At 44.2% G+C, this 12,754-nt stretch overlaps 1 protein-coding gene across 7 annotated transcripts in view; it reads left to right on the forward strand.

The window, feature by feature from the left end:
- ddr1 (discoidin domain receptor tyrosine kinase 1) overlaps window positions 1-12,754 on the forward strand; it is a 39,490-nt gene that overhangs the window by 16,384 nt on the left and 10,352 nt on the right. For 6 of the 7 annotated variants that reach the window (XM_022756578.1, XM_022756580.1, XM_022756583.1 and 3 more), the window contains 9 exons: window positions 110-212; window positions 3,027-3,102; window positions 3,323-3,475; window positions 4,215-4,362; window positions 5,537-5,639; window positions 6,526-6,712; window positions 9,581-9,830; window positions 11,295-11,447; window positions 12,096-12,152. In XM_022756578.1, coding sequence (XP_022612299.1) covers window positions 110-212; window positions 3,027-3,102; window positions 3,323-3,475; window positions 4,215-4,362; window positions 5,537-5,639; window positions 6,526-6,712; window positions 9,581-9,830; window positions 11,295-11,447; window positions 12,096-12,152 — 1,230 coding nt within the window. The remainder of the gene's footprint in view (window positions 1-109; window positions 213-3,026; window positions 3,103-3,322; window positions 3,476-4,214; window positions 4,363-5,536; window positions 5,640-6,525; window positions 6,713-9,580; window positions 9,831-11,294; window positions 11,448-12,095; window positions 12,153-12,754) is intronic. The other variant, XM_022756577.1, reaches the window with a different exon arrangement.

A 12,754-nucleotide genomic window follows, 5' to 3' on the forward strand; every position in this document is an offset into this window, starting at 1 on the left:
ATGGAAATATTAAATTTCTCCTGGACATGTGCTCCATACAAATGAGAGTGTTACTCATGTCTTTATCCGGCCTCTGTCCCTCTCTCTTTCCCTCAATCCTCCCCTACAGCTCAGTGTCGTTACGCCCTGGGGATGGAGGATGGCACCATCCCAGACTCTGACATCACTGCCTCCAGCGCCTGGTCAGACTCCACTGAGGCCAAACATGGAAGGTAGGAAAGTGTGTGTGTGTGTGTGTGTGTGTGTGCGCCCAGGCTGGAAAGTATCCAATTGTGTTACTTTCATTACTGTAATCAAGCAGCTTTCCACATTAAAGAGTAACTTTACACAAAGCTGTAGAACAGTGTTTCGCTGTTCACACCCAGCATCACTGATCACTCAGTTGCACCTGTAACCACACCCACTAGTGATGTCATAGTGTACTGACACACCCTGGAGTACACTTCTACATCACTGCAGCAAGGTGAAAAAGTGAAACCACTGTAGGTTAAACCAAAACTGAAGATTATCAGCTGGTGATAAGTTGCCGTATTAAAGATTTGTAGAGCCTACAGCTTCGTCATTATATTGATGATATTTCATGTACTGGACAGTAACAGCATTGTGTAGATGGATAGATTTCACAAATTATTTCTCCTATAACATATTTTATCCTGGCAGTCATTGGTTTGTTGTAGTGAGATAAACCAGTGCAGGCTGCACACACGACCATGTAAAGACATTTTTTTTAAACAACAAATTTCTAAAACAGCAAAATGATCAGCTTCAATGGAAAATGTATATTATTGGTTGTTAATGGGTTAAAACCTGCACAACAACAGGTTTAACCTTTTCAATTTGGTCTGTCCTTCTTTTTTAAAGTCATTGTTACAAAGAAAACATAATCACCAGTTTGAGTGGCTGCACTGAATGGGATGATTGGTTGCTGCTTGATAGGGCAAATTTAATTACCTGGTCCCAGACATCTGAATCACCGCCTGCATCTCAGATTTGTTCAGCAGTTCATATAATGAATAAGGTGTCATTTGGTCTGATTAATCGGGCTGTATTATCAGTCTTTGCATTAAAACTGTGAGGGTCACAATGTCACATTGGCCATTGCACTTGACTAGTAATTATGTAACTGTTTAGTTAGAGTGACCTTTTTAAAAGAGCTACTGTTGTGTCAGCTGACTGTAACAGTAAGTAACAGCACTTTTACAGGAATAAGATATTCTTGTGCTCATCCACATGTCACTGTGGACTGATGTGTTTGTCTGCATGCCTTTTTTTTCCCAGCGTGTTGGCACCATGCTAAAGTAATTCGTCAGAGGTCTATTAGATTATGACAGAAGATGATAGTGTGTGTCTTTCTAAAACCCACTGGGTAATTATATTACCACCTTGTCTGTCTGGCAGCAAGGTCAGAGTCATGAGAGGCAAAACATGCTACAGCCATGTGTACCGGCCTTCGCAGGATCACGTGTGTGTGTGTGTGTGTGTGTGTGTGTGTGTGTGTGTGTTCATTTGTCTCCATTGGTCTGTTTGGCTGGCTCTCTTGGCTGAGTGTCTATCCATGTGGAAATGATTATTAGCCCTAGCTCTTTTTAAGATACACCAGGGAGACACTGAGAGAGAAAGAGAGAAAACAGAAAGCAGCTGACAGTGAGAAAAAAGAAAACAAGTGAGAGGTGGATCGCGGCTATAGTGTGGTGACAGTCGGAGAGGAATTAATTTGAAAACAGGGTTTGAAGGAGGGTGTTGTGTTAAGGGAGGGAGTGAGGGATACAGATCTAGTAGGTATTATTTTTTTTTCATGGCTGTTCTTACTCAGTGGGCAGTGATATATCAGCACGTTGGTGTGAGGGAGTGGCGCAAAGATGGAGGGAACTGAGAACAAGGAGAGTGGAATGAATCATTGGCTGGTATTTTAGTTAGGAAGCAAAAGAGAGACAGAGAGAAATAGGAGAAAGAGTGAGGCACTTGGCAGAGCAGTTTGCTGTAATGTTAATCCCGCTGGCTGGTGCACGTCGGACTGAACTCTGCCCAGCCACATTCCTCCTTTCTCCCTCCTCATCCTCGTCTCCCGCCGCCTCCCTCCATCACAGGACACTCTGAGGAGCTCTGATGTGTTGATATCATCTCGCGGTTTCCGGCTGCATGATCTCACCCATCAAGTGGAGAACAGGATGGATTGAAATATTAGCTCCACTGTCAGCGTGACCGAGTTGATATAGTGATTTGTTTTGGCGGTCTGAGCAGCAGCTTTCATTTTGGGAGAAGCCCCGCAGTGGTCAGAGCATGGTTGTGGCCTGGCGTCTGTTGCAAAGCTCCTCGAAACAAGTCACACACACACACACACAGACACACAGCCAACTTTGTGGTCTTCATGTGGCCAATATGTGGTGGTAGTATGTACTTTTCTTCTCAGACTGGATTGACTGGATTTCACATCGAGTGAAAATCTTTTAGTGGTGCATGTGTGTGGTCGTAGCGGGCCTGAGGAGCTGTGAGTAAAGATCCTGACGCTACACACCAGACCTTGTTGTGAGGTTTGAAGAATGTGAAAGAGCTAGTCATTTCCACTCTTGCTCCTTTCTTCTCCCTTTCTCTTCTTATTCTCGAGCCTAATGTGTTCTCTGCATTTTCCATCTGCCTGCAGTCTCTCTCTCTCGCTCTCCCTCTCTCTATTACCTACGGCGTGTCTTTAGCCAGGTTTCTGTATCGCTGCATTTCTCGGTTTCAGACAACATTGCCTCATTTATGTGAATGTTTGGCTGCCGTGGGATCCAATATGTATGTTGGTGGAGGAGAGTCGGACTGTTTGTATTGAATTCTCACTTGTACCTCTGCATGCTGCCAGCACTGTGGGTTTTGATGTAGTCAGTGTTGTTGCGGGTGTGTTTGTGAATGTTTGGGTATGGAACTGGGATTTAGTGAGCTTTCTCTGTTGGGTTTTTATTTTAAAAATGTCTTTGTTAGTTTTTCTCAATTTGTTATTTCACAGTATGAACCTCCCTCTCTCTCTGCTTGTTTGTTTCTCTCAGGTTGAGTACTGGAGAGGGGGATGGAGCGTGGTGTCCTGCAGGAGCCGTTTTCCCCAGTGGATCAGAATACCTTCAGGTCAGATACTCAGTTTACTCCGCTCTGATTTGTTGTTATAATAATTATCATAATCATAATTATGAACCTACGACCACAACTAACGCTTACTAACTAACATGATATATCTTGTTTGTTTAATCTGTGCGGAAAGTGTTCAGAGGTTTTGTGCTCCACCTTTTGACGGAGCAAGGCGAGCAATTTCCCTGTGTTTTGATAATGTATTATCTGTCTCCCGTAGATTGACCTGCGCAAACTCCACTTCCTGGCTCTGGTTGGTACCCAGGGTCGTCACGCCGACGGGCACGGCCAGGAGTTTGCTCGCAGCTATCGGCTCCGCTACTCTCGAGACGGAGTGAAATGGATCACCTGGAGGGACCGCTGGAGCCAGGAAGTAAGAAAGAGTTATTTACAACAGAGCTGGAGCCCGCTGTCTCGTCTCGTGTGAACACAAATGAAGGGAAGTGATAGTTTGAATGTTATTCAATGAGCTTGGAACCTTGGAGCTTAACCTTAGGAAAATGAAGTATCCATTACTGATAGGACACAGCTCATTATCCTGTGGCTGCTGAGTATAAACGTTGTGTTATTATTCATCTGCATTTGATCCATTATTTATTTAGAAGTGGAGCAGTGTCTGTTCAGGCTACAGAAGCAGCCTTCACTGCCTGATTTTTTCAACACCATCCGATGAAAACCTTAACCTTGTTCAGATAGAAGCACCTCCTGTTGTGCATCAGTTCTGCACTGTATTTTGTACCACTACTACATGGAATCATGAAAACACAGACCGCAAACGACCAGTGTTTTTAGAGAAGTATATATTATTTCAGAACACTGCTACACAACAAACATTCAGATATTGCAAGCCCATTTAAATATTTTAGATAAAGGCTGCTCCTACAAAAACTGCTCCTGAAGCTCTCACTCCAAAAGTCTGTCAATCTTGACACCTTTGTGTATTAAAGAAGAAGTTCAGTCAGTTCATTTGTGCTCTTCTTAGATTAACAGATTTTGAAGACACACTCTGAATAAAAAGTCAGAGCCTTCAGGCGAGATTATTCAACCTTGCAGATAAGGTGGGAGACGGGCGATGTAATGTGTGATTGAATATTTGTATCTCTCTCCCCTAGGTGGTGTCCGGTAATGAGAACACCTATGATATCGTGCTGAAAGACCTGGGCCCTCCCATCGTCGCCCGCATGGTGCGCTTCTACCCCCTGGCTGACCGGGTAATGAGTGTTTGCCTTCGGGTGGAACTCTACGGTTGCGTATGGGACGGTAAGCGTGTGTTGCCGTTGCTGCTTTTGTGGCCTACTTAGGTATTCATTTTGTCTGTGTATTCTGAGGCATGCCCTCCAGAGCTTGATAAATCATATTACATTTCATATAGTGAAGGTAAATGAGTTCGCTATCATCCTAGATTTACTCCTGTATCAGATAGGAAACGGGGAGGGATTTGTTCGATGATAATTATTATGAGTGTGTGTGCGTGTTTTCACCATACATCCCTTGCATCGATTTGAGGTATTGCATCAAATTTACATCCTCGGTGGGATTTGCCTGGATAAAATAAGTCACACAGTAATAAATGGTGTTGGTCTCCTGTTTCCTGAAGCACAACACTGACTAACTGAGTATTTATGACTGGCTCAACTTCTCTCCTGCCCCATCCACCTCCCTCAGACAGGCTGCACTGGGCTGCCTGTAAATCAGAGCCCCTGTTCCACCGTCTGTGTCTTCAGTGAAGACCACCTCTAAAATATGCTCTCATTTTGATTCTGAGGCAGTGCAGCTCCACAAGCCAGACATTATCGAGAATCTACAGAATGTCAAGTTTTACATAGTCAGTCTCTGATCTCACCTCGTATCAGATCATGTGGCGGCACGGCGTCTTCCCTGTGTTTATTGTTTTACATTTCAGATGGACCTTCATGACCCTCACACACCCCCACGCAGGTGCATGAGACGCACGTCTGAGTGGATTACCACATCCAAAGACACTCATTGGTGTGCAAACAGAGCATACTGCACACATACTGTAAATCCTATGTGAAGTATTGTTTATTATGGGTAGCCGAGCGGCGGGGCTGTAGTCTGTGATGCTGACGTCACCTCAGTTCGCTGGGACTGGGCTGATTAGCTGTGTATTGGCGGGTAGAGGCTTAAGTTTCGCTGCTAATGGTGGCTTGGACAGCACAGGTTTGAGCAGTGGACCTCTACGTTTGTTTTACTACTTAGAAAGCAGCTGTAGCCATTTCCCCCGCGGCAGTGATTACTGTTGAATCTTGGCTCAGTCAACATGTAGTTGCGCATGATTAAAATGAAAAGCTTTACAAATTAAAGATGCCTCACATGCAGCTGGTGCACGTGTGTATCTTCAACAGAAAACTATAAAAAGCATGTTTTAGTCCAACACTCAGATGGTTAATGTTGAATGTTTTCTGTCACACAGACGGGTTGAAGGCTTACACAGCTCCAGTGGGTCACGTCATGCAGCTGCCTGGCATGTCTGTCTACCTAAACGACTCCACCTATGATGGGAGCACTGAGCAAGGGTAAGATATTCAGCCGCACTAGGCTTCTTTACTGTTTTTCATTTTTATGTATGAGTAAGCGTCTCATTTCCATAGATTCCCATAAACTGCCCTTTTTGGATTTCGTTTTCATGGAAATATACAGACACCACAGCCTCGGCAAAATGATTGCGATAAAGATTCACAAGTGTTACAACACTGTGGAGTGAAATGTGCCTCGATCAATGGAATTCCAAAAGCTTCTCCCCAGCTCTCATCACATGTTACCACTGAGGAGGGGTCTCAGCCAAATCCTTTCTTGACTTAGTTTATTCTGGGGTCCGCCTAATCGAAAGGGAATGACATTCTTTTTTTTTTTCTTTTAGTTGCTCAGGGATTTGAGGCGTGTTTCCTGACTGTAATGTTTTGGCAGCGAGCAAAGTGGGGTGAACTAGGAATTTGTGGGGAGGGTGGGGGGGTTTACGGGGGCTGTGGTTAATGGGGCTGAAATGTTTTGCTAGCAGGTGAGCTAACAATTTTGATGTAATCCAGATGTATTTGTAGCAGATGTGTGTGCGTGTGTGCGTGTGTGTGTGTGTGTGTGTGTGTGTGTTTGTAAGGGAGAGACTCAAAGGGCTGGGAGCAAGGGGATCTATTAGGGGATCCTGTTGTGTTGCTTTACTTGTACTGAGGTCTGTGTGTGTGTGTGTGTGTGTCTGTGTCTGTGGTGCGCGTGCCAGCTTGCTTGAATGTGCATCTATGTATATATGCTTATTTATGCATCTTTGCATGCTGGCTCATGAATGTCTTTAGAAATAGAAAGTGACAAGCAGTCTGCAGCAGTGTCCAGCATTATTTCTGCACAGAGCTAAATGTTAACCTGTTCAGTGCTGTGTGTGTGTGTGTGTGTGTGTGCGTGTGTGTGCAGGATGCAGTTTGGAGGCCTGGGTCAGCTGTGTGACGGTGTCCTTGGTGGAGATGACTTCATACAAACTAAGGAGCTGAGGGTGTGGCCTGGGTACGACTACCTTGGCTGGAGCCGGGAAGCCCTTGGGCAAGGCAGCGTGGACATTGAGTTCCACTTTGAGAGACCACGTGTCTTCCACAACATGCAGGTAGGCGGTGAACGTTGGTGTTTGAGTGTGATGGTGCATGTGTTGCTGAACTTGAGAGGGTTATGCAGGACGTTGTTATTCCTCTGGCATTGCGCTGCCTGTAAATCAGAGATGTCATCGTGGCTAAAAGCACCGGTCCTTGGTCTGGGTCTTGGTCTTCAGGGAGGCCATCTTTCTAAAATCTGGATTTTTAGGCAGGAGATGATACTGAATCTACAGAGCGCACAAGTTTTATGCACATTCACTTTTATCCCATCCTACATCAGATCTTTTTTGTGTCTTTCCTGTGTTGCTGTGTGTAAATGAATGAGAGAGAGAACATCCTTCTCCCATTGGACTCTCTCTTTTCAGCACAGTAACTCAGGAACCGTACAAAGGGCCTCCTCATAGCCTTTGTATGTAAGACACATACTCCACATTATAACTGCAAGGTTACACATTCAATTTCAGCTGGGGGCTTTAGCTGCATGTCATACATTGTATCCTAAATCACCATGTTTCCTGTCTGTATCTTAACAGTTAAAAAAGTCACAAAAACGCCAAAAACTAATCTGGTAAAAAAACAGAGCAGTAATGGAAACTTTCCTCGCTTGTTCCCGCTTTAGTGTAACTGATCTGATTAGATTTTGGAGCACCTTGATGCATAAATCTGCATATTAATACTGATTTTATGCAACTTTACTCCTTATGAAAAGACAATGAAGATGACAAAGAACACTTTGTTCATTAATACATTGATTTGGTTAATTAATTATCTCATTAGCACAAGACAAGCATGTCATTGTGTTTATGGCAGGACATTAAGCTGATTGTTTCTTTTTGCATGAAATTCCTGTAGCTCCAACCAGTGTGTAAACTTTTAAAATGAACCTCCAATTGCACGGTTACGTTTGTTTATCCCTTTTCTTTCCTGTTATCTGGAATAACTTTTTTTAATCTGCCATCTCACCAGAAAGTAGCTTTGCAGCCATTTAATTAGTTTTAATGTGCCATTGTTTATCATGGGATTGTGCATCTGTGCCCAGATCTCTGGGTGCCACCGAGTTGCATCACAGTCTGTTTGTGCATCTGCGTGGCTTTTGGGGTTAGTATGTGGAGCAGCAGAGGGGATGATAATATGAAGCAACCCAGTTTGAGTTATAACTGTGTTGTCTCGTTGGACGTGGTTTGGTATGTCGGTTTGGGTGTGACTCACTCTAAACATGTGTATACGGAACAGCACGAATCCCCAGTGTTATAAAATGACATGTTTTAGAAGCCTGGTTTTGACTGAGATCCAAAATTTCTGTGTTCTCTCTCTCTCTCTCCCTCTCTCTCTCTCTCTCTCTCTCTCTCTCTCTCTCTCTCTGTTTTTTTTTCTTCACATATTCGTTATTATTATTCCAGCGTTTCTCAGTTACCTTTTTAAAATCTTTCCCAGCGGTATTCCAAGTGTTTTTTCTAGGCTTATCCTGTTTTTCTTGCCTTTTCCCCAGTGGTTTTCCCACACTAACCTCAGCTGACATGCATTATTATTCTGGCTTGGCACGGCGGATATGTCAGACACACAGGTCAAATAAATAAAGAATGGGAACCTGAACCTCATTCTAGCCCGACTTGTCTCTGCAGGTCAGAGTTCCTTAACCTGTGTCTAATCACTTCCAAGGGGAAATCTGCTCTTTGACCCTTTGTTGGTCACAGCCGCCACTTCCTACAAGACTTGTAACAGACAGACTGGGGACTCACTCTGATCTGCTTTTGTAAAGATCCAGTTCTGTCCTTTGGGAATTTATGCAGAACTTTACTTTGTAAGCGCATGTGAAAGATGAGGCAACTAAACAAAAAGATCAGAGGGAATTCATAATGTAGGTTAGATTTATGATGAAACAAGCGAAACATAATGAATGCAATGTTACGCTCCCAAATTAAGCTTAGTGCAGGTCACTGGAGCTGTATTCCCTGAAGGAGTAGTGAATTACCTGGGTTCTGTTGACTTGTTAGACCCCCACCACCAACAAAAACACACCCCATTTTGTCCCTTTCCAGATAGAATCAGTTACATGTCAACTCAGCATCTGGTGCAGCTGTTCTTCCTGCATCTAAAGTGTGTGTGTGTGTGTGTGTGTGTGTGTGTGTGTGTGTGTGTGTGTGTGTGTGTGTGTGTGTGTGTGTGTGTGTGTGTGTGTTCGCCGCGTGCATGCATTAACATGTGGATGAGGTTAGACTGGCTGCCCCTGCAATAAGTGCTAGTTTAATAGCTAGCCTGTCAGAGCACCCTTTGCACCACCTCAGGGGGAAAAAAAAAGATCTCCCACCATCTCCTCCTTAATTTTCTATCTTTCAGATCTATAGATTTGACCTCTCACTCGCTCTTTTAAACACTCTCCATCTTCCTGCATCTCCTCTCCTCAAGCTCCTCTTCCTCCTTCCAGCCACAATGACGCCTCATATATTAGTTCAGCTTTTATGGATTCCTCTTCCTTTCCCGGCCTGTAAAAACAGCAGAGATATATCCCCTGCTCTCCTCCGTTGCTCTTCTCTTCTGTCATACACTTTCAGTTTTTTTCCATCCGTTCTCTTTCCTGCTGTATTCTTATTTTCTTAATTTGCAGTCCCGCTCAGCTAAGCTCAAGTTGTGCCAAAGCAATTACGGCAGAACAGGATGAGAATGTGTCATTAATTCTGCGTGTTAATTGAATCGCTTCCATTTCCACAAATACGGAATGAATAAGGGGCCAATGTTTCCCAGAGTTTTCAAGATGTTTGTACGGAGGTCGAGCTAATTCAGATGTGTAGATAGTTTTCTAATTGATTACACCCTCTCCCCTCCTTCATCTGCCCTCTTTCTTTTCTCTTATCTGCACTCACACACTCATCTCCTTCCTCTAGGTGCACAGTAACAACCGCCACACCCAGGGCGTCCGAGTCTTCAGCAAGGTGGAGTGTCTTTTTAAGCCTGGCATCCTCCAGCCCTGGTCCTCTCCCGCCCTCACCCTGCCCGTCCCCCTTGACGATCTGAAGGACCCCTCCTCACGACCCATCTCCCTCCCACTGGGTGGCCGACCGGCACAGATCCTCCGCTGCAAATTCTACTTTGCTGACCGTTGGCTGCTCATCAGCGAGATATCCTTCCTCTCTGGTAGGAAGCTGAATTGAAGTAATTGAAGTTGAAGTTGAAGTTGATTGAAGTTTTTCTTTTGTAGAAGCTTTGCACTTAGATATTCTTGCAACTATGTCTGGCACCGTCTCGGAGGTCCAGTAGAAATGAGACTTTTCCTAAACAATAACTAAATATAGACGGCAGCAACAGAAAAAGGGAGATACCTGAGAGATTGTTGTACTAAAGGTGTAAGACCAATCAGCATTCTTTAAATACTTGAAGTAAAAGTTAAGTCAGGTGAAGTGAACCCTCATCTGATGAGCTACATTTGTTTCCAGACGGTATCAGTATTTTTGGCACCCAAGCATCTCGTGTAGTCGCTGGCGGCGATTCAACAGAATCGTAATGCTGTGTTTTATTGAACTTTTTTTTTGGGAAAAGATCAAAGCAAATTTTTACCCAAATAAGTTGAAAGGTGTAAATAAATAGGCCAACCAGAAACATAGACGTTGTGTCAGTATTTCTTTCTATTCTCCTAATTTATTTTAAAGTTTATCAAAGTCAGAATCAAAAAGGGTTTACTGGAAAAAAGCCCGTTACTCCTCCGTCTGCTGTCTTGTCTTCACTATCTTCCTGTTTACAGGCTGAAACACACCACTGCAGGCAAACAGAGATGGGGATTCGATATCTCCTGTGAAGATAGGATTTATGCCTATCTGATTAGAAGTCAGGCTCCTCTGTTGCTCTCCAGCGGAGATTGCTGTGACTAATTAAACTGTCCTCTGTACTCAAAAACACTGTCAGTGGTCGCGTGATAAGAATCAGCAAAGTGCTCAGTAATCCCACTGTTCTCAGGTAGCTGAAATGACTTGACCCAACTGTGGTCTGGTGGCTGGACACAGGCCAGACTAGTGATAAATGATGCACCAGTGCACTGGTCCGGTTCATGGTCTGTACACCACCAACAATGACCAAATCATGCGAGTGTGTGGCCTCATATTGGCCAGAGCTGACTCACATTTAGTCATTAATCAAACATGAATTTTGGATGTTTTTAATATGGGTGCAGGTTCATTAAATGTTGTGTATCACAGGTTCTGCTCAGGGACACCACAGCATCACATGAGCAGAGCCACACCGCCAAACTGAAAGACTTGTTGCTGCAATAAATGGCTACGGCTTTATATAAGTATAGAAGTTTAAAACAATACAGCAATGGTTAGCTGGCCACTTAACTTTGGTTAGCCAGCTAACTCAATCATTCGCATTAGTTAACAAGGAACGGATCTGTTCCCAGTCAAAAACAACATGATCAAGTCTCTAGAAATGAAATGAATGAAATCCCTTTGTCTGGAGACACAACCAGCTGTGACTACAACCACTGTTTCCCAACAGCTGAGGACCACTAGACAGTGTGTTGTGCCATATGAAAGCCCCCTAAACATATACAACATGATTCATTTTCATTGTCTCTGTGATTCTTTCTCTTTCCTCCTTATCCAGAGCCGTTTGAGGAGGATGTCAAAGAGCCTGATTCATTTCCTCCTTATCCTCCCAAGATTCCTTCCATCAGTTCCTCTGCTCCTCCTGTAAACCACACCTCCTCCTCTCCCACATCGAGCCACAGCTCCTCCAACGCCACTGCCGACCCTTCAGGTGAGCTCCTGCTCCTCCCCTCTTCCTCTTCACCCCCACATCTTCTAGCTTTACCATCCTTCTTTTCACCGACCATTCTCTCCACTGTCCGACTTTCATCACCCACCTCGCTGCTTCATCAACCCCTCCGTACTGCTCTCTCCTGCCTCTCTAATTCCCCAGATCTCTTTCTCATCTCCTCTTGTCTCTGTGCCCGTCTCCTTCTCTGCAGTTGTGATGAGTGTGAGCATGTCGGCAGTGTTTCCAAGCCATGCATCTAATGCAGAGCCAAAGGCCGGCTGTGCCAAAGGAGGCCCATGTCTGACTAGCTTCTCTCTTTATCATGAGCGCTGAAATCCTTTGGCTGCGAGCCAACATTCGCTGAAACTAAGTCAATGCCGGATGCTTATCTTTCAGATTTCATTATACTTAAAGGGCAGGAGAGATGTGGCTTAAAATTAAAGGTCAAATAATTGAACTTATAATTCTTAAGTTTTTTTTCATTATCTTGGTCTGACTTTTAAAAAGTTGGTTTGGAATTTTCATAGTAATGGATGAGAAGCCAAATAAGCCCGAATTCTGCTCTCCACGATTTCCTCTCCTCATCACTCAGTCTTCACCGCCTCTCTTCTCACACATTCCTCCTTTGTCCATCCCTCGCTCCTCCAGAACCCCCCACCACCACCACCTTCATGACGGACACCACTGGTAACTGGACGCTGTCAGGTGAGAGTGAGCAAAACAAATGGACAGATAGGATGAACTGCGGGAGGGGAGCTCGCTCCATCCAGTCTGACCCTCCTTCAGCTTCTAAAACTGTCCAACTGCTCAGTAGAGAGTATGAAGTATAATGGAGGAGGGATTACAGGGGCAGGCTTTGGCACTGGGTTCTGTCCCCTGGGCTTGGAGATATACAGCTGTAGGAAAAACACTAACACAGCTATAGTACATTATATTTATGTACAATAACAACTTGGCTTCCTGTGGTCTCACAAACAGCATGTTTTCTTTTCAGGGAACTGGCTCTGTTCTACACAGCTAAACATTAACAGGCTTTTTTTTTATAAAAGCTGGAAATGTTTTTTTGTGGCGTGTATGCTGCTTTGTCCTTGTTATTGGCTGTGGTTGAATGGCTTTGTTTGGGTTTATTTATTACCTACATGCATGGTGTTGAACTGACAGAGAGAGAGAGAGAAAGGGGATGAGTTGTCTTCTGTTGGAACAATGTGGTATGGAAATCTTTCTCTGGCAAAGGAATGTTTGAGTGTGTGCTTGCAGGTGTGTATTTATGTATGTGTTGTGTGCATACATGGACATAAAAGCCCCAT

This window comes from Seriola dumerili, unplaced genomic scaffold, assembly GCF_002260705.1.
Source record: "Seriola dumerili isolate Sdu_G_001 unplaced genomic scaffold, Sdu_1.0 BDQW01000258.1, whole genome shotgun sequence".
Lineage (NCBI taxonomy): Eukaryota > Metazoa > Chordata > Actinopteri > Carangiformes > Carangidae > Seriola > Seriola dumerili.